Below are 19,049 nucleotides of genomic sequence, written 5' to 3'. Positions count from 1 at the left end.
TCCACAAGCATGAAGGACTTTCCAACCCAGTTCTCCCTGCCCAAGCCAGATGGTGCCCGCATGTCTATGTCCAGTCTTGACCGCCTTACTGCCTCCTCAAGTCATGTGGATGGTCAGTCCTCAACTCGACCTTCCGGGCGTCGTGAAATGTATGAAGTCCCCACTAACAACTTGAACCAGACAGATGAACTTAAGGTAAGTTAAGCATCACCTTTATTGTATGTAGAATCACCATGATCAGTCACATTTCATTTTTATGTAAACTTTAGTCTTTTCTTAAAATGTGATTTATAAATCGAAGTGTTCATGCAGTTTTTGAGGGTTTTGTCATACATGCTTTTTTAGTACCATTTTTCTTCTGGGATCAGTCAGTTTATCATTTGATTGATAAAGAACAATTACATTTGTACAGGGTAACTGATTATAACCTCAATATCTGAAGTCTTCATTTGTATTAGGCTGTATGTTTATACCATTTAAATTTTCATTTAAAAATTTGTCTATTTAAATACTAAACATCTGCTTTGTCAACATTTTTTCAAAAGGACACTGGTGCTCGCACTGAAATAAGACAAGATAGTAATGTTTTATACTATAGTTGAGATATTAATTTGATGTTTAGTGTAACCAAACAGTATACTGAACATCACTCATGAATTATCCAACAGCATGTGGTCAACTTTTACTGTCATAGACGGGACCAACAGTATGTTTGAACAATAGTGGTGTACCATTTAAGGGCTGTTGAATCATGTTAGTTATCATTTTGACACAGACTTAAGGTTGCTGAATATTGAATGATCCTTGTACCAAGCCATGTAAAATGACATGAGTAATGGAAGATTTGACACATTGAACATGATTTATCAGGTCTTTAACAGTCATACATGCAATGGTTGCAGTTGTGATCATTTCAGTGAATGCTGGAATTCCCACACAATATCTAGATATCCAACAAATTTACCAGTGTATGTCCCCCTTTTCAGGTTTTGGTTTAAGTAATGTGTATGTAGTGGTTACATTGATGCAGAGGATTTTGTAAAACCAATATTTGAATTAAAACACAATTCAGTATCGGAAAGTTTTAATACACTTAGGAATATGCTATGCATGATACATTGTATCTGTTTGTCGGATTTGTATTATTCTCTGTTCGGCTGGGACGGTGATATCAATTTTTGTGATTTGGATGATATTGTGTTACTGTTATAGCCACCATACAACTTCTCCTTCTTTTTTTCTTCTACATTTGTATTTCTGATAAAGAAAAGTAAATAAACATGCCAAACCAGGTTTTTGTTTGCCAGGGTCATTCTGGGATGGAGTCTCCTTGTAGTAGCTGATGGCTACCTAACTGAACAGCATACTGGAGGCCTATCACACACTTTTTTTGTGTAAATAGGGTGAAATGGTTCATTTCAGCTACTTAAGAAACACCGACCGCCATTGATAGTAATTAGAATAAATAGGATACATCATTTATTTCTGTTATTAACTCTTATTATTAGGTTGCTATTTGTGAGATACTATTAGTCAGAAATTACCGTACTTACCATACATTTAGACCTGGGGCTAGAGGCAGGGGGTGGGAGGGGGGTTTGGGCATCATATTAATTTTTATTCAAAGTCATTGCGAGACTTGTCACAGGACTAAAAAAGCAGTTCTTCTGTATGTAGTTTCACCAGGTATGGGCCAGGCTTATTGCTGGAATATTAAGTAGAGTCTTGGATGTTGGAATTAAGATATTCATTGTTAATTCATAAATTTGCATTTATTTCTTTTTCTAAAATTAATCATATGTTTCTATATATTGATTATGCCTTACCATATTTAGATTTTATGTAGATTTGACCTTTCTTTTGATGGTTTAGCCTAGTTACCATGACATTGTCAGTCAACATGGCATTACTGCTGCCTAAAATACATACAGTTTACATAAACCAGACACATCAAAGACATCCTTCAAAAGCAGGACAAAATCAGGAATTAATTAAGACATTTCTTGAATGGTTCTAATGTCAGAAATGTGATGTATCACCTAAATTTACCTGGTGGTTTGTTTAACTGTTGTTGTTATGCAGTCCTATCTGATCAGTAACACTGGTGAAGGATGAGTATAAGTTTTCATAGGATTTGCTAAAATTCAATTTTTTATTGAGAGAAAACTTATGGTTGTCATTTCTCATTTCTGAAACATTCCAGTTACTTGTTTGTCCTTGTTTACATACATGTTTGATTTATTTCAGAAATAAATTAGAAATTAGTGTGTGTAGTTCATGTCCCCATGGAAAAACATTTCAATTAAGAGTTAACTGACATAGGCATATTCAAATCTAATTCATCATCCTACCTGTTTAATGCAAATTAATGAAACAATATGACACAGCATGTAAATTGACTGGACTGCAATTGTAAAGGCATCTGAAAGTGTCCAGTAAACTAGTTCTCTGTAACAGAATACACTGTATATTGCTAAAGGTGAAGAAATTGATGTTCAGAGATTTTGCCTTAACAGAATATGCTTGATGATGAAGATATTGATGTTTAAAGATTTTACCTCAACAGAAATAAGAGAATAATAGATTCTGTCATAGAAAACATACTGGTTCTAGGAATATTGATAATTGGATCATGCCATACCAATATACAGACTTTGTTCCATCTCTTGCAAAAAGAATATTAAAAGAATACTTTTTTTTGCATTGATTCAATTCAGGAAAAGTAAGGAAAATATTTGTTTCCTGAATTTTCATAATGCTATTTTTTTTCAATTAAATGGGTCTCATGATATAGATAAAATGTTCTGAAGTTAAATTAGCAAAATGTAGTAAATATGGACAGCATGTATCAGATACAACACACAACAACAGTGTAAATATGGACAGCATGTATCAGATACAACACACAACAACAGTGTAAATATGGACAGCATGTATCAGATACAACACACAACAACAGTGTAAATATGGACAGCATGTATCAGATACAACACACAACAACAGTGTAAATATGGACAGCACATATCAAATACAACACACAACAACAGTGTAAATATGGACAGCATGTATCAGATACAACACACAACAACAGTGTAAATATGGACAGCACATATCAGATACAACACACAACAACAGTGTAAATATGGACAGCATGTATCAGATACAACACACAACAACAGTGTAAATATGGACAGCACATATCAAATACAACACACAACAACAGTGTAAATATGGACAGCATGTATCAGATACAACACACAACAACAGTGTAAATATGGACAGCACATATCAAATACAACACACAACAACAGTGTAAATATGGACAGCATGTATCAGATACAACACACAACAACAGTGTAAATATGGACAGCACATATCAAATACAACACACAACAACAGTGTAAATATGGACAGCACATATCAACAACACACAACAACAGTGTAAATATGGACAGCACATATCAGATACAACACACAACAACAGTGTAAACATGGACAGCGTGAATCAGATACAACACACAACAGTGTAAATATGGACAGCATGTATCAGATACAACACACAACAACAGTGTAAATATGGACAGCACATATCAAATACAACACACAACAACAGTGTAAATATGGACAGCACATATCAAATACAACACACAACAACAGTGTAAATATGGACAGCACATATCAGATACAACACACAACAACAGTGTAAACATGGACAGCGTGAATCAGATACAACACACAACAGTGTAAATATGGACAGCATGTATCAGATACAACACACAACAACAGTGTAAATATGGACAGCACATATCAAATACAACACACAACAACAGTGTAAATATGGACAGCATGTATCAGATACAACACACAACAACAGTGTAAATATGGACAGCATGTATCAGATACAACACACAATAACAGTGTAAATATGGACAGCACATATCAGATACAACACACAACAACAGTGTAAATATGGACAGTGTATATCAGAAACAACACGCAATAACAATGACATGTTGTACTGTGGTAGATGTGTGGTAACAAATAGGTTTTAATTTTTGGGGAAAAAAATGAGATTCTGTTTATTAAAAATAACATCATCATCCAAGTAGCTTTCAAGATTTATCAGCAAATTTTTTTAAGAGCCAATACAAAAGACGTTTTCATTACCGAGTACACCTCCAAGGTCGGTGGCAAGTTTTAAAGTGGAATTAAATCATAGTTTACGATGACAAGTTAACGGCCATGAAGAAACACTAGAACTGTTTTACAAAGTATCAATGTTAAACATTACCTACAGTCTATACTTCTATAAATCTGTCAGCATTGGGTATACACTGTAGGATTGTCTAGTGTATACTTCAATCTCCGGGGTTAAGTATATAGATCATTTATAAAAGTTATTGCTGTTTGGATGTCTTCATTTTCTGCTGAATATTTTATTTCCTTTTGTACTCTTTGTACCTCACTCTCAGTACATATGTAATTATTATCCAAATGAAGTATTATTAAAAATTTGTTCAAAAGAATTCGTGCTAAGTTTCAGTTGGTAACAGATAATGGTAGGAATGATTGAGAATTACATGTATAAATCCCTGTATTCAGCCAGGTTTTGTGTTGGGGTCTAACCCTGTGTTGTAAATGTTTGAAACTCTATGATGATTATAGTGTTACATCATTTAATTATCAAAGTATTTTTATCAAGGTCTTTAAGTATAAATATAAGTATGGATAGAGAGCTCTATGATAGATTGTTTATAAACTGGTCAGCCAGTCCCAAACATCCAATCGCTAAAGCAATAAACATGTATCTGTGACCTCTTTAATGATCATCTGGCACAATATACCACTAACTTGAAAAATGTCGGGCATATCTAATTGGAATGTTGTATCCAGGCCTTTGTTGAACTGATAACTTGAGTATTGTTGATATCAGCTTTACTGATGGACAAGTATTGTACACTTTGTCTACACGGCACGTGGATGTTTGGCAAAGTTACCTTAACCTTTAAAGGAAAATCCATTCTTTTTTGAACTTGAAGTTTTAATTTGTATGGAAACATTTCACGGTTTGGAAATCTTACAGATCTTTATACACATGTAGTGTTGAAATGTCACTGATAGCAAGTCAACACCAGGACATGGTGCTTACATAGATGTATGGTTATGAAGGGCTTACAAAGAGGAGTATGTATAGCTATGGAGGGGAATACTTAATAGGTTGACTAGTGTCACAAGTATATATGATACCATGTGGACCATTGGTGGCCACCTTAACTGAGTTATGTACCTAATGTTTAAAGTGTATTAACAAATGAACCTGGTCTTTACCAATCAATAATAGATATTGATCAGCCTACTTTGGAAAACATTTCAAGTAGATGTTAATATACATAATCGACAGTGGCTTCTGTTTCTTGGATTTGGTCAAACTTTTGAAGATCATGTTTGCAAAGCAGTTGTGATCTTAGCTAGTGTATTTCACTCAAATCAAATCTTGTCTGTGTGTACATTTGGAATTTTAAAGGGTTTTGACAGCCTTGGCTTTAGGTGGCCTAAGGACTGCAGGATCAGTCCTGATATTTGTATGACAGGTTGATCTAAGTGGTGCTTATGGACGTGGTACCCACCAATGGTCAAATACAATCTCAGTAATTGGTTGACTGTGGCGATTACTTCACTGGATCCTTACCACAGTGTTGATACAGGCTTTGGAATAAATGGTAGGATCTTTCAAGGGAGCCAGTAAACTGGACATCGTGAATCAATAGATCGCTTTTCAAGTGATGTGATTTGTATAGGTATTTTACACAGGTAGATTTGACTAGTCCCTCCTTATCTGCTCAGTATATGTTAAAACCCTATCAGCACAGTTAGATTTCACCAGGCGAGGAGAATAGGTGAAGTTAAGATGCAGGAACTTTAAATACAGTGTCAGCCAATGTCATGTTGAATGTGAACTCTTTATGGCATTTTCAATTTAAAATTATATGGCTTTTATCGCAGAAGTCTACAAATGAAATTTGTAGAATGTGACGAAGAAATGATCGTTTTAGATATATAAGTGCTGGAGAAGGGACGTACCAACACATAGTTAACACTATGAAGGGAAAGAAACATTTCGCTGCATTACCAATGCAAATGGGATTTGTCCACTTATGTTATGTACTTGCGATCCATTAGAGAAATTTTTGAATTCCAATCTTGGCTTTAAACATGAATATTGAGGATTGAGTAACTGTGGATGTTTCAGACGTGTACAAACATTTCAAAGCCATAAATGTACATGTGTCCTACAGCAAATGTATAGCAATACTGTCTCTTTGTCAACAATGGCATGACAGAACTGTTGTTCTTTTGTGTGACAATTAGTCGGGCATGTACAATTCATCGAAGGAATATCGCTGTATTTTCACACATTGTTATGGATTAAATGGTTTTATTGGAGCTTATTGACAATACCTTACACCTGTATCTTGATTCGGATCCTGCACAGTCTCTGACAAGGGTGACTTCTGCTTTCATTTGGATTTATCAGAATTTCTATGCTTTGCTACTGATGAGCTCAAAAGTGAAGTAGATTTAAGTAGTGATTACTGGGAGCAGTATGGCTTATGAAGGAGAAAGTGTGGACATGAAGGACTATATGTACCTTATCAATCATCTAGAACTCTATGTTGACTTGTATATCTGGAAAAATCAAAAGTTACGACAGGTGAGAAATCGTTTTTGTATAAATTTTGCTTCCCTCTTCCCAATTAGATAAGATAGTACACAACTCCTGTATGCTGCCTCATCTTATTGCCATTGGAACTGTGAACGTGATATGTGTCTGTCTTAAAATGACTGACAGAACAAAAATCTTAACATGCTTTAGAAAACAAAGATAATTTTTTTTGTTCGTATTGTAAGTCCACAGACCTTCAACCTCAAACTGTTAGGAATTCTTTAAATCTTTTGAACAGATTCAATCAGAACTCCTGTAATAGTCCATATTATAGTTTCATTGTAACAACCTCTGTGAAACAAAACCTGTATATTTTGTTGAAATATATAAATTTGTTTAAATAACATTGAACAAAAACTGTACATGGATATGACTTGAAGGCATGCATGTCTGATGTGGGAGATTTGGAGATCACCTGTCGCCACAATGACAAAATGTCGTAGGTGAGACGAGATCCAGTAAGTTAGCATTATACACAAGGTCTAACCTTAAATGTTATCAAAATGTTAGTAGGAACTGTTGAATAGTGATTTCAATCTGTCTTTAACATGGTGTAGTAGGTCCATTTTTTACGTCAATAACAGTCCCAAACATATTTATATTAATGAAATGCTTGTTCGCAACGCATAAACCTGTCTTTAGGGTATGACACCAGTAGTATAGAAAAGTGGTCACCTTGAATTGAACCTTTTCCTGCCAATGAAAACACTTAGAAAGCATTTGATTACTTTTATAGAAGGTTAAAGTACACTATGAAATGATTTAAGTCCAAAACATACTACTTGTTTACTTTTTACATTCACAATAAAGGAGTCAAGTTAAACATTTGAAATAACTTGATCTTTACCGGTTAGAATATTAATTAGAAATCAGTTGGTCCCAATATTATAAAAAAGTTTAGGATTGGCCTTTGGAATAGACTACATCTGTACCCATCCCAGCATTGCTATGGGTTTATGTGACACAGGGTGGTATAGAGTAGTTTGTAAATATGAGAGCTGTCCTTTATAGGTAAATATGAACGACATACCTGTGTGTACCAACAGCTCGGCTGTATAATTAGGCCCAAGCCCACGTAATATAAACATTATATACAGAAAATACTAGCTGATTAAGATAGTAATAAAAAAACTGATTTAGATATATGTGATATAAGATCTTCACCACTTCTATCAGGTTTGGATTTAAGGATAAACTATTTAGAAGTATCATATTTATCTTGTCATAACCACATGTCGGGTAATAACCCCATATCTGTTGCTTTCAGTAAATTTCCCAACAAAAACGACTTCATTGTCCTGCAATAAGCCTGCCCCGTGGCATTTATTTGAATTTCTGTTTGTTCATTTGACGTATAACAGCATAAAATGGCATTGTAAACAGGAAAACATCAAGTTGTAATGTTGAAATTGATAGCTTTTTACTTAACTACCACTAGGACAAAATGACAATAACAAAGCTTTCATGGTGGTATTTAATCTGAACCCTTTATGATCCAGACCCTGTCTATTGAGGAATCTTGGCATTGTTTAAATCTGTATGAAAAAGTGAGACCTAGTTTATTTTTGTGGTCTATACAAACTGGTATAGGATGGTCAGGTAGCGCAGTGGTATTATCTTTCAATTCCCCAAACGGAGATACAAACATATTGGGTCACCTGCCTAACCACTAACTGAGGAGGATGCAGGTCGCCCCCTCACATCGCAAGAACACTTGACGTTCGTCGGTGAGAGGATACCCGGACACGAGAGAAGTCACAGAGACGGGGAAACCTGTTAACCAGCCAACCCCGACCACTTGGGATTTCCCTAGATACTCCTCCCAGCGTATGACTGCCCTTGCACTTTAACTGGGGCCAACAAGAGTGATAGATATGAGCTATCAGCTTGTTTTGTTACTGTTATAACATATTGTTTAGACTAGGGTAGTACATTTGAGGATGTGGGTACTCCAGGAGACAAGTTTTATGATAAGGCTTTTATGTGTTGCACAGATAACAGGGATCTTCATTGTGTTGACTGACAGTATTGTAAACTAGAAATGTTTAGTTACGTTTGACAATGTTTATAATAGATTATCTTCATATGTTTAACCCATTATGGCACCTATATCAACTTTCATATGTTGTTGTCTTTCAAAATATTTCACCTCCCAAACCTGAATGCAACAAAGCCAGGAGGTAGATACGGGTGGAATGGTTGACTGAAATGGTTGACGTAGTTAGGAGCTTGTTTCAGCATGACTTGGATAGATGGACTCCAGTTTGTGAACTATTAAGTGATTTCAATACTTCAATACTTAAGTTCTCAATTTGTGTTTGGGTAAATATTTTGAAATTTGAATGAAGGGTAGTTTCCAATTATCATACAGAGAATGTGCCATGAGAAGTGATTTTAAAATCATTGATTTCTGATGTCTTGATGATTTCGGATTGCTTACATGCATGTATTTTTTTGTTATTGTTTATGATGGGTCACTTGTATGTTTTTTTAGGATTTCTGGCTTTTTAGTCTGAAATCTGCCGTTGGGTTGGTTTAAGTAGTATTTATTGTACCTGCCTGGCTAAGGTAAGGTACTAGTCCTACATACCTGCCTGTCTGCTTTAAACACGACAACACAAACTCTTCAGCCACCATTGGTCACAACACACTGGGTAAATTACATAGCCTATCCCTCATTTGAATTACATTCAGGTTTGCTGTAAAACTTTTATCATTTACATCATGATGTCCAGGGCATGCTAGACATAGTGACCCATTTAGGGAGGAAATATGCAAGGTGACATCTTAATACAAACAGGTACATTTATACAGCTCACAGGTAGTAATGTAGGCAAAAAATGTTAAGTCTTAGAGACCAAAATGATACTGCCTCCCCTTAGTTATACAATGGATTTGTTCAGTTACATTACTAGGGTAAGTTTATTATTGTAGTAAGGGGTGTTGATGAGTGAAATGACATCTGAACTGGGATATTGGTGTGAGGATGCGGCACTTCAATGATAAGACCTGTCTGTTCAGACTGTAAGTGACAGGTAGCTGTATATATAGGAGGTGGGGTGACCAGTGGTGTGACTTCACTCACTGACATTACACAGCATAGGACTGTTATTGTGGCATCTCTCACTGATGTTACAAAGCATGAGGTAAGACTGTTGTAGTGGCATTCTTCACTGATATTACACAGCATAGGACTATTATTGTGGCATCTCTCACTGATGTTACAAAGCAGGAGGTAGGACTGTTGTAGTGGCATTCTTCACTGATATTACACAGCATAGGACTGTTATTGTGGCATACCTCTCTGATGTTACAAAGCAGGAGGTAGGACTGTTGTAGTGGCATTCCACAGTGATGTTACACAGCATAGGACTGTTATTGTGGCATCTCTCACTGATATTACAAAGCATGAGGTAGGACTGTTATTGTGGCATCACTCACTGATGTTACATAGCATAAGGTAGGAGTGTTGTAGTGGCATTCCACAGTGATGTTACACAGCATAGGACTGTTATTTTGGCATCTCTCACTGATGTTACAAAGCTTGAGGTAGGACTGTTGTAGTGGTATTCCACAGTGATGTTACACAGCATGAGGTAGGACTGTTGTAGTGGCATTCCACAGTGATATTACACAGCATGAGGTAGGACTGTTGTAGTGGCATGCCACAGTGATATTACACAGCATAGGACTGTTATTGTGGCATACCTCTCTGATGTTACAAAGCAGGAGGTAGGACTGTTGTAGTGGCATTCCACAGTGATGTTACACAGCATAGGACTGTTATTGTGGCATCTCTCACTGATATTACACAGCATGAGGTAGGACTGTTGTAGTGGCATTCCACAGTGATATTACACAGCATTAGGTAGGACTGTTGTAGTGGCATTCCACAGTGATGTTACACAGCATGAGGTAGGACTGTTGTAGTGGCATTCCACAGTGATATTACACAGCATGAGGTAGGACTGTTGTAGTGGCATTCCACAGTGATATTACACAGCATAGGACTGTTATTGTGGCATACCTCTCTGATGTTACAAAGCAGGAGGTAGGACTGTTGTAGTGGCATTCCACAGTGATGTTACACAGCATAGGACTGTTATTTTGGCATCTCTCACTGATATTACACAGCATGAGGTAGGACTGTTGTAGTGGCATTCCACAGTGATATTACACAGCATGAGGTAGGACTGTTGTAGTGGCATGCCACAGTGATATTACACAGCATAGGGCTGTTATTGTGGCATACCTCTCTGATGTTACAAAGCAGGAGGTAGGACTGTTGTAGTGGCATTCCACAGTGATGTTACACAGCATAGGACTGTTGTTTTGGCATCTCTCACTGATATTACACAGCATGAGGTAGGACTGTTGTAGTGGCATTCCACAGTGATATTACACAGCATGAGGTAGGACTGTTGTAGTGGCATTCCACAGTGATATTATACAGCATGAGGTAGGACTGTTATTGTGGCATCTCTCACTGATGTTACAAAGCTTGAGGTAAGACTGTTGTGGCATTCCACAGTGATATTACACAACATGAGGTAGGACTGTTATTGTGGCATCTCTCACTGATGTTACAAAGCATGAGGTAGGACTGTTGTAGTGGCATTCCACAGTGATATTACACAGCATAGGACTGTTATTGTGGCATCTCTCACTGATGTTACAAAGCTTGAGGTAGGACTGTTGTAGTGGCATTCCACAGTGATATTACACAGCATGAGGTAGGACTGTTATTGTGGCATCTCTCACTGATGTTACAAAGCATGAGGTAGGACTGTTGTAGTGGCATTCCACAGTGATATTACACAGCATAGGACTGTTATTGTGGCATCTCTCACTGATATTACATAGCATGAGGTATGACTTTTTGTGGCATCCTTCAGGTATATTACACAGTATGAGGTGAATCTTTACTGTTGAAGTGGCATTCCACAGCGATATTTCACAGCATGAGGTGGATCTTTACTGTTGAAAAGCTCAGTGATAAAAGAGAGGTTCTGTTTGCAGTTTTCCTTACTTTTTTTATTCTTTTGTCAAATTTTTTCATCCAATATTGAATGGTAGTGATTGTTCAGAGTGTTTGCTCAGTGCATTTGCTGGTATATGGCTGTTAAGTAAACACTAGAATTGATCTGTTTGATCTGATTGATCTTATATACCTGGCATGTAAGACATCATAATGGATGTTTCTGTGTGAAATCCTCCCCTAGATAAACTGTTATTTGTTGAGTTATGGATATATTGTATGTGACTTCGTTGTTCCATTTTGTTTGGTTATTCCTGTCTTCAAATTGAATTGATATCCTTATCTATCATAGGCAGTAATAGAGATCAGCTTAGATAAAAAGAAAACAACTTTCACTATTGAAAATTTTGAAGGTTAGATTTTTGCTACATTTTGTGAACAAAATCAAATTCAGTTTCATAACTTTGGAGTAAAACCATGAATGGTAAAGGCAGTTTCTATAAAGTAAAAAATGTACCCAATTTGGCCCAATCAGTTTTATGTTAAATATAGCAGGTACCTTATGTGGAATAAACTGGTTACATGAGGTGTAAATGTTGTATCCAAGGTAACCTTTGACCTTGAAGATGATGATTCATGTTGATTTGTTACATACCATCACAATAGGACAAGAAGGCAAGTGAAATGTTACACCATGTTATCTGTAAATGTACCTTAACTATCAGTTCTACATACAAAACCTTGACTAGATCAAGACATGTAATACTGTTATCAACATATTTAGGTGCATTTCAGAGAAAAGACTTGAAAATAATACTGATAGGTAAGTGATGAGTCAAAATGAGTGTGCATTCTCCTGGTATCAGACCTGGACATTGGATGTGAAAACCGAGGTCTAACTTTGTCCCTGTGACACCTTGTGGAGTAGGATATATTGGTCAGGTTGCCCTGTCTAATGTGACACCTTGTGGAGTAGGATATATTGGTCAAATTGTCCTGTCTAATGTGACACCTTGTGGAGTAGGATATATTGGTCAGATTGTCCTGTCTAATGTGACACCCTGTGGAGTATAGTATGTGGTCAGGTTGTCCTGTCTAATGTGACACCCTGTGGAGTAGGATATATTGGTCAGATTGTCCTGTCTAATAAGACACCCTGTGGAGTATAGTATGTGGTCAGGTTGCCCTGTCTAATGTGACACCCTATGGAGTATAGTATGTGGTCAGGTTTTCCTGTCTAATGTGACACCCTGTAGAGTATAGTATGTGGTCAGGTTGTCCTGTCTAATGTGACATCCAGTGGAATATGGTATATTGGTCAGGTTGTCCTGTCTAATGTGACACCCTGTGGAGAATGGTATATTGGTCAGGTTTTCCTGTCTAATGTGACACCCTGGGAATGTGATATATTGGTCAGGTTGCCCTGTCTAGTGTGACACCCTGTGGAGTATGGTATATGGTCAGGTTGCCCTGTCTAATGTGACACCCTGTGGAGTATGGTATATGGTCAGGTTGCCCTGTCTAATGTGACATCCAGTGGAATATGGTATATTGGTCAGGTTGTCCTGTCTAATGTGACACCCTGTGGAGAATGGTATATTGGTCAGGTTGTCCTGTCTAATGTGACACCCTGGGAATGTGATATATTGGTCAGGTTGCCCTGTCTAGTGTGACACCCTGTGGAGTATGGTATATGGTCAGGTTGCCCTGTCTAATGTGACACTACCATACCATATGAATGGAATTTTTGTGTAGTATGAATTGATTTTACCTGTGTATCCTATAGATTCATTTCAGAATGTTTATTCTGTGTTGTAGATGGCTAAGTCAACTGAGTTCCAGGCAGCCAGTAGAAGTAGGTCACAGCCGTCCATTTCAGGGAGTTCTCCACAGAGCCAAGGATCCAATAAATATGAGGTATAGTAATGAATAGGGATTACAAAACTTTTGATTTATCTTCAGAATTTACTGCTTTTTGTTTCGTGTTCACTATTTTCTGATTTAAATCTTTTCTCAGATGATGAAGATTCAGAGCAGATAAAAACCCATATTGGTATCCATGTTGACAGGTTTATTTTATGTTTCAAACTTCTCATGCACCAGCAGCTTTTGGTGTGTGGATTTCATATTTTTAGCATGATTTGTTATTTCAGTGTTAAGACATGTATTGTGTAGGATAGTTACGCAAAAAAGTTATATTTTGAGTATCGTGTTCAAAAACTGTTTTTGATGTATAGTATATAGGGTATCATTTGTTAGACTGTAAAGGAAAGTATAAACTAGTAAAAGGTATATATTTCAAACGAAAATTAATTCTCATACCTGTCAGTGTTATTTGACCTGTCAATGAGGTCAAGGTCTTTGTATTTCCTGGTGGTAACGATGAATTCATGTCTTATAGGATCTGATGTACATGAAGAAAGGCTGGCTTATCAAACAGGGTTCATCAGAGAAGGTAAGTTATATAGGGAGGTGTGAAATTTTCTAAAGTCCTTTGATTGTTTTGTCTTGTTGACTATTGTGGATATCATAAAAAAATTGTCGAGACTTTATTTAATAATTGCACCAAAAACTTTATTAATTATATTTGTTACATATCAAGATTATGTTGTTTAGACACTTAACAGAAGGTATCTGCTTTAACAACAGTTTTAAATGTTCAAACTTGTTTTTAATTTGTTTAGGACTGGAAAAAGCATTGGTTTGTGTTGACTGGGAACTCATTGCGGTATTACAAAGATGCTCAGGCAGAGGAAAGCAATACTCTAGATGGCCGTATTGATCTCTCCACATGTTTCGACATTTCTGAAGTTGACATTGGTCGTAACTTTGGGTTCAGAATCAAGGTATGTTGAGGAAACTTTTATGTCTATAGATAAAAAATAGAAACATCTTTTTAAAGAGTTTCGTTGATTCATGAGCTCCATTTCACTGAGTGATATTTTATATTTATATCAACACTCAAAAGCATGAATCTTCCATTGTAGCTGAATCTACCTTCCTGTCTCCAGAGATATAACTAATCACTTTTTTTGTCATTTCAGTCACGCAATGGGGAATATGTCCTCGCTGCTATGACATCTGGAATTCGAAACAATTGGTTAAAAGCAATACGACTTGTAATGGACCTGCAGACAGGAAATAAACAATCTACCTCCTCACTGTTGTCAAACTCTGCTGACTCTTCACCTCGCACAGTGGATGACCTTGACCTTAGTGCTTCAGCTGACAGTAATCGATTAAGTGGGTCAATGGATAGTCGGTCATCATCTGAAAGTCCCAAGGAAATTCATAAACGTGCTACAACTAAAAATATGAGACGACATTATTCAGACGTTAGTCCGGGAAATGTGAAATTTTCTGTAAAGGATATCTCTCCTGCTTTGACACGTATCTCTCAACCACCAACAATTGTTGGTGTAGTTAGTGGGGGAAACACTCCCCCTGAACCGCCAAAAAATTCTCTTGTGGATCAGGGCGATCAATTAGATGGAACAAATAAAAAATTACTTAGTAATGCAAAGTTTTCACCAGAGCCTGCATTGTCTGTGACACCTGGTGGCAATGAAACAATGAGTAGGTATGTTGAAGGGAGTGACAATGCATCACTTCCTTCCACTGTAACACCAGTCTCTGCGGAAGCAGAAGACTTTACCTCTCGTCGGGCAGTTAGTAGTGAGAGTAGGAAAGAGGAGGATGAGAAATCAAGAAGGGCAAAATCACCAAGTGCTCGTGTGAAAGAAAAGTCTCGGAGCAAAGGGGGCAAGATTCATACACCACCCCAGCAGATGTCGGATGATGAGTGTTACGGGTTGTCTGCATCAGCTGACGAGGAAGTAGTCACATCATCTGTGGAAGTGATGGACTTGCATCAACATCTTACTGGGGTAAATATAGATCAATAAATCTATACTTTGTTTTCCAGGTCCTACTAGTCGGCTGTATTCCTCCTGACTGTTTACCACATTTCTTAGTAAACTAAGTTACAAAATGAAAGGTCTGAAATAACAAGAAATGTCAGATGTTATATTATCCAATGTATTTCATTCCAAGGGAAGTAACTCCAGTTTAGAATCCTTATCGTAAAGCAATTGTCTGTAAAATTTAGAAGTGTAGTAAAAATATCCCATTCACCTAAAAATTAAAACATTTGGTGGTATTTTAGGGACTTTATTTTTTTATCACAAATTCTTCAGAACTCATGAACAACTGAAGTTATTCCTAGGTGATTTTGAATGAATGATATGTTGCACTTTAACCAGGCATTTTCACTCGTATGAAGATTCATTGGTTTGGTCCTTGGTCGAAGCCAGTACCCCAATGTTACTTAAACCAGATGTTTTTGATATATTGCTATTTAAGACTGCTTTCTTTTGTTATATTACTTCTTTGGTTTTAGTATTGATACGACTTAACACTTTGTGGGAAAATAAAAACAGGTGGATATTGCAATACACAGTATCTTAACACTTAACACTTTGTTATATCACATTTGTACAACTAGTTTTCACTTATGACTGTAATGTTAATTTCTTTTTCTCACAGGGATTTTATGAAGATAATAGTTTCACAGCATCAGATGACAATCGTGGTGGAGATTCTTCTGTTGGTGGGGATGGTATGCTAGTACAACTCTTAGAAACAGAGGTACAAAAACATCTTTTCAGTATTACACAATCAAAACTTCAGTTCTCCTGTATCTTGGATGTGAAAAAAGTGATTTTTTTCCCCTTTGGAATATCAAGCTTGTTGTTGAGTAGAAAATTCATGAAACCATATCCACAAACTTTATTATCAATTATGGTTGTGCAGGAATTGACAAGTTTTTTCTTGTCTTACAAATATGTTTTAATTGAAGTAATTGAATCTATTCATGTTTTAAGTAAGATGTCTGGGATACAACAAGCTTCATCACTTTCCATCTCACTGTTTCAGTTAGTTGCATGCATTCATGTTATTTTTGTTTCATCTTTAGTTTTAAGTTACTTTTATGTAGAAAATTCTGCTAACTTACTCCCACTTTAAAATGAACTTCAAAGACTCACATTTTAGTTTCTGATTCCAATGAGAAAGTCCTTTTAGAGGTAGAAACATACAGTGAATTCCAAGGGATAAATGGTATTTATATAATCTGAGAAAACTGATAACACTTCTATCTAACATGAACTGTATGCCTTACTAAAATTTTACTTATAGAATGTTCCCTATGTGTGTATCTTTTACATCATATACTTTTCATGACTGTTAAATTATTGGAGGAAAAAGAAAAAAAAAAAAAAAATTATTGGGGAAAAGTAGTAGATAGATATGGTGGATACTTCATGTTAAACAAACGTGTGATATGGATAACACATTGCTTTGAAGATAATGTCTTGTACAGTCTTATTTAATTATTTGTAGTCTATAAAAGGGTCGAAGGTTAGTGTAACATAAGTAATCATTTAGCCAACGAGTGTCAGGGCCTAGGTTATTTCCATCCGCAGGTTGACTCACTGAAAGAACAGCTAGAAAACACACACAAAGAAATGGTGAAAATGCATGACACCAATATTGACCTGAAAACGCGCCTACAGACCATCATCAGGGAAAAGGATGTGTCACAGGTTGGTCATATAGTGCTGTCCTCTGAGGTTTTTCAAAGGGCGATTGGAAAAAACTTATTGTAACTGCTGGTTATTTTTTGGGGTGCTGTTCAGCTACTATTAATGTCTAATGTTGGTAATAGGAATGGCAACTAGATTTTTGGTGGTGGATTTTGTTTTGGGAATTACTCAGTGGTGAAAGTCTGTGTAGAAATGGCGTTTCCTGGTTAAAGAACCTCGCTAACGTGAACACAGAAGTAAGAAACACAGGTCACATGACTTGATATTTTAAGTTACCTTGTTAGAAAGTTTACTCTTTTTGCTGTAATCTTTAACTTTCCTTTGATATTAATTCCAGATCTTTACTTCAATAATATAAATTATATAAGCATGTGTAACTGCTAAGCTGTGTAATGACATCTAAGATATGATCAAGTATAGCTGCTTTGTTCTGTAATGATATATAGGATACAGATATTAAAGCTATACTGCTGTGGTAATATATCAGCTAAGTAGAGGTCAATACAGACCAGTACAGCTGACCTATATAGATCTCTGATGTGCCTGTATACATTCACTACAGTTATGTGGTACAACAGTTTACTGACTTAACATGTGTATTTTGATTTCCTCCAACCCCCCCAACCCCCCAACCCCTCCTTCCCTATCCTTAGTGACTAGCTGTCCCTATTACACCACAGCTTCAAACCTGCCAATCTATACACCATAACTATACTCAGAAATTCATCTCTTTGCAGTCTATAAAAACTAATTCTATGAATTTTGAATTGAAAAGAGATGTTCATCTGTAGTATTTTGATATTTTTCACACCACTTAATGAATTGCTGTGGTTTCACATTGACTGATATCTGTAGTGGTTGGCTAGTGTTTTGTGTAACACCATGTTGTATACAGTAGAATAGCTAGTTATCGATCACCAAGTAATTAAAATTGTGGTCTAGACTGATAGGCTGATACCTGATTTAGGCTAATACCTACAGTTCACACTCTATGACTTACGTGACTTCGGAACCCAGTAGGATGGTTAAGTAGGCTAGGAACTCCTTCAACTTAATAAGACAGTTGTGTAACTAGCATGTTATGCTTGAATGCAATTAAGATGTGTTTTCATTTTTAAAAATTGGAATTTACGATATTGTTGTTATCGAAAAAAAATGGCTACAAGTATGTCATTCATTAAAATCATTTGTGTTTAAACAGTTTGTCACAACATGCTTTAGTTTTTGATCCATTGAAGTGAAGGTCCAGAGCTAGATAGTTATTGCTATGAAAACAAAATCCTAAAAACAGAAATGGTACAATGTTCACTTGTATGAATTTAATCCAAAACTATCATTTGTTAAAGAAGTTGAAGTGCATTCAACTGTATTTTCCGGGTTATAAGCAGCACCAGTACATAAGCCGCAGAGCCAAATTATAATGATTTTTTTCTATTTGATCCACATGTTAGCCGACTAAAGTGTAAGTTGCACCCTTTCTTACGATGTGGTAACCATTATGTTGACCACAGATCATTCATATAACAAAAAACAGAAGATAACTTATCAAAATTGTCAGTGAAACATTTAATGTAAGTTTACAAATGAATTATACACAGATAATCCTTGGAAGCCTCTAAAGATTCTTATCCTAAACAAGCCTGTCTTTTTAAACATTTTTTTTCTTATTCTGCTGATTTTTTCATCCACCTCCTACCCGACTGCCAAGCTGTGGCTTATAACCCGGATAATATGGTACATACAT

The 19,049-nt window shown here is 36.3% G+C and overlaps 1 protein-coding gene across 2 annotated transcripts in view; it reads left to right on the top strand.

The window, feature by feature from the left end:
• Positions 1-19,049, top strand: part of LOC132551265 (uncharacterized) — a 75,989-nt gene that overhangs the window by 41,852 nt on the left and 15,088 nt on the right. For both annotated transcript variants that reach the window (XM_060215389.1, XM_060215388.1), the window contains exons 8-12: positions 13,521-13,619; positions 14,104-14,157; positions 14,387-14,548; positions 14,747-15,589; positions 16,248-16,349. In XM_060215389.1, coding sequence (XP_060071372.1) covers positions 13,521-13,619; positions 14,104-14,157; positions 14,387-14,548; positions 14,747-15,589; positions 16,248-16,349 — 1,260 coding nt within the window. The remainder of the gene's footprint in view (positions 1-13,520; positions 13,620-14,103; positions 14,158-14,386; positions 14,549-14,746; positions 15,590-16,247; positions 16,350-19,049) is intronic.

Source organism: Ylistrum balloti, unplaced genomic scaffold (genome assembly GCF_031769215.1).
Source record: "Ylistrum balloti isolate Yb309-2 unplaced genomic scaffold, AGI_CSIRO_Ybal_v1 Utg370190, whole genome shotgun sequence".
In the NCBI taxonomy this organism is placed as follows: domain Eukaryota; kingdom Metazoa; phylum Mollusca; class Bivalvia; order Pectinida; family Pectinidae; genus Ylistrum; species Ylistrum balloti.
This window is presented reverse-complemented; position numbering and strand designations above follow the sequence as displayed.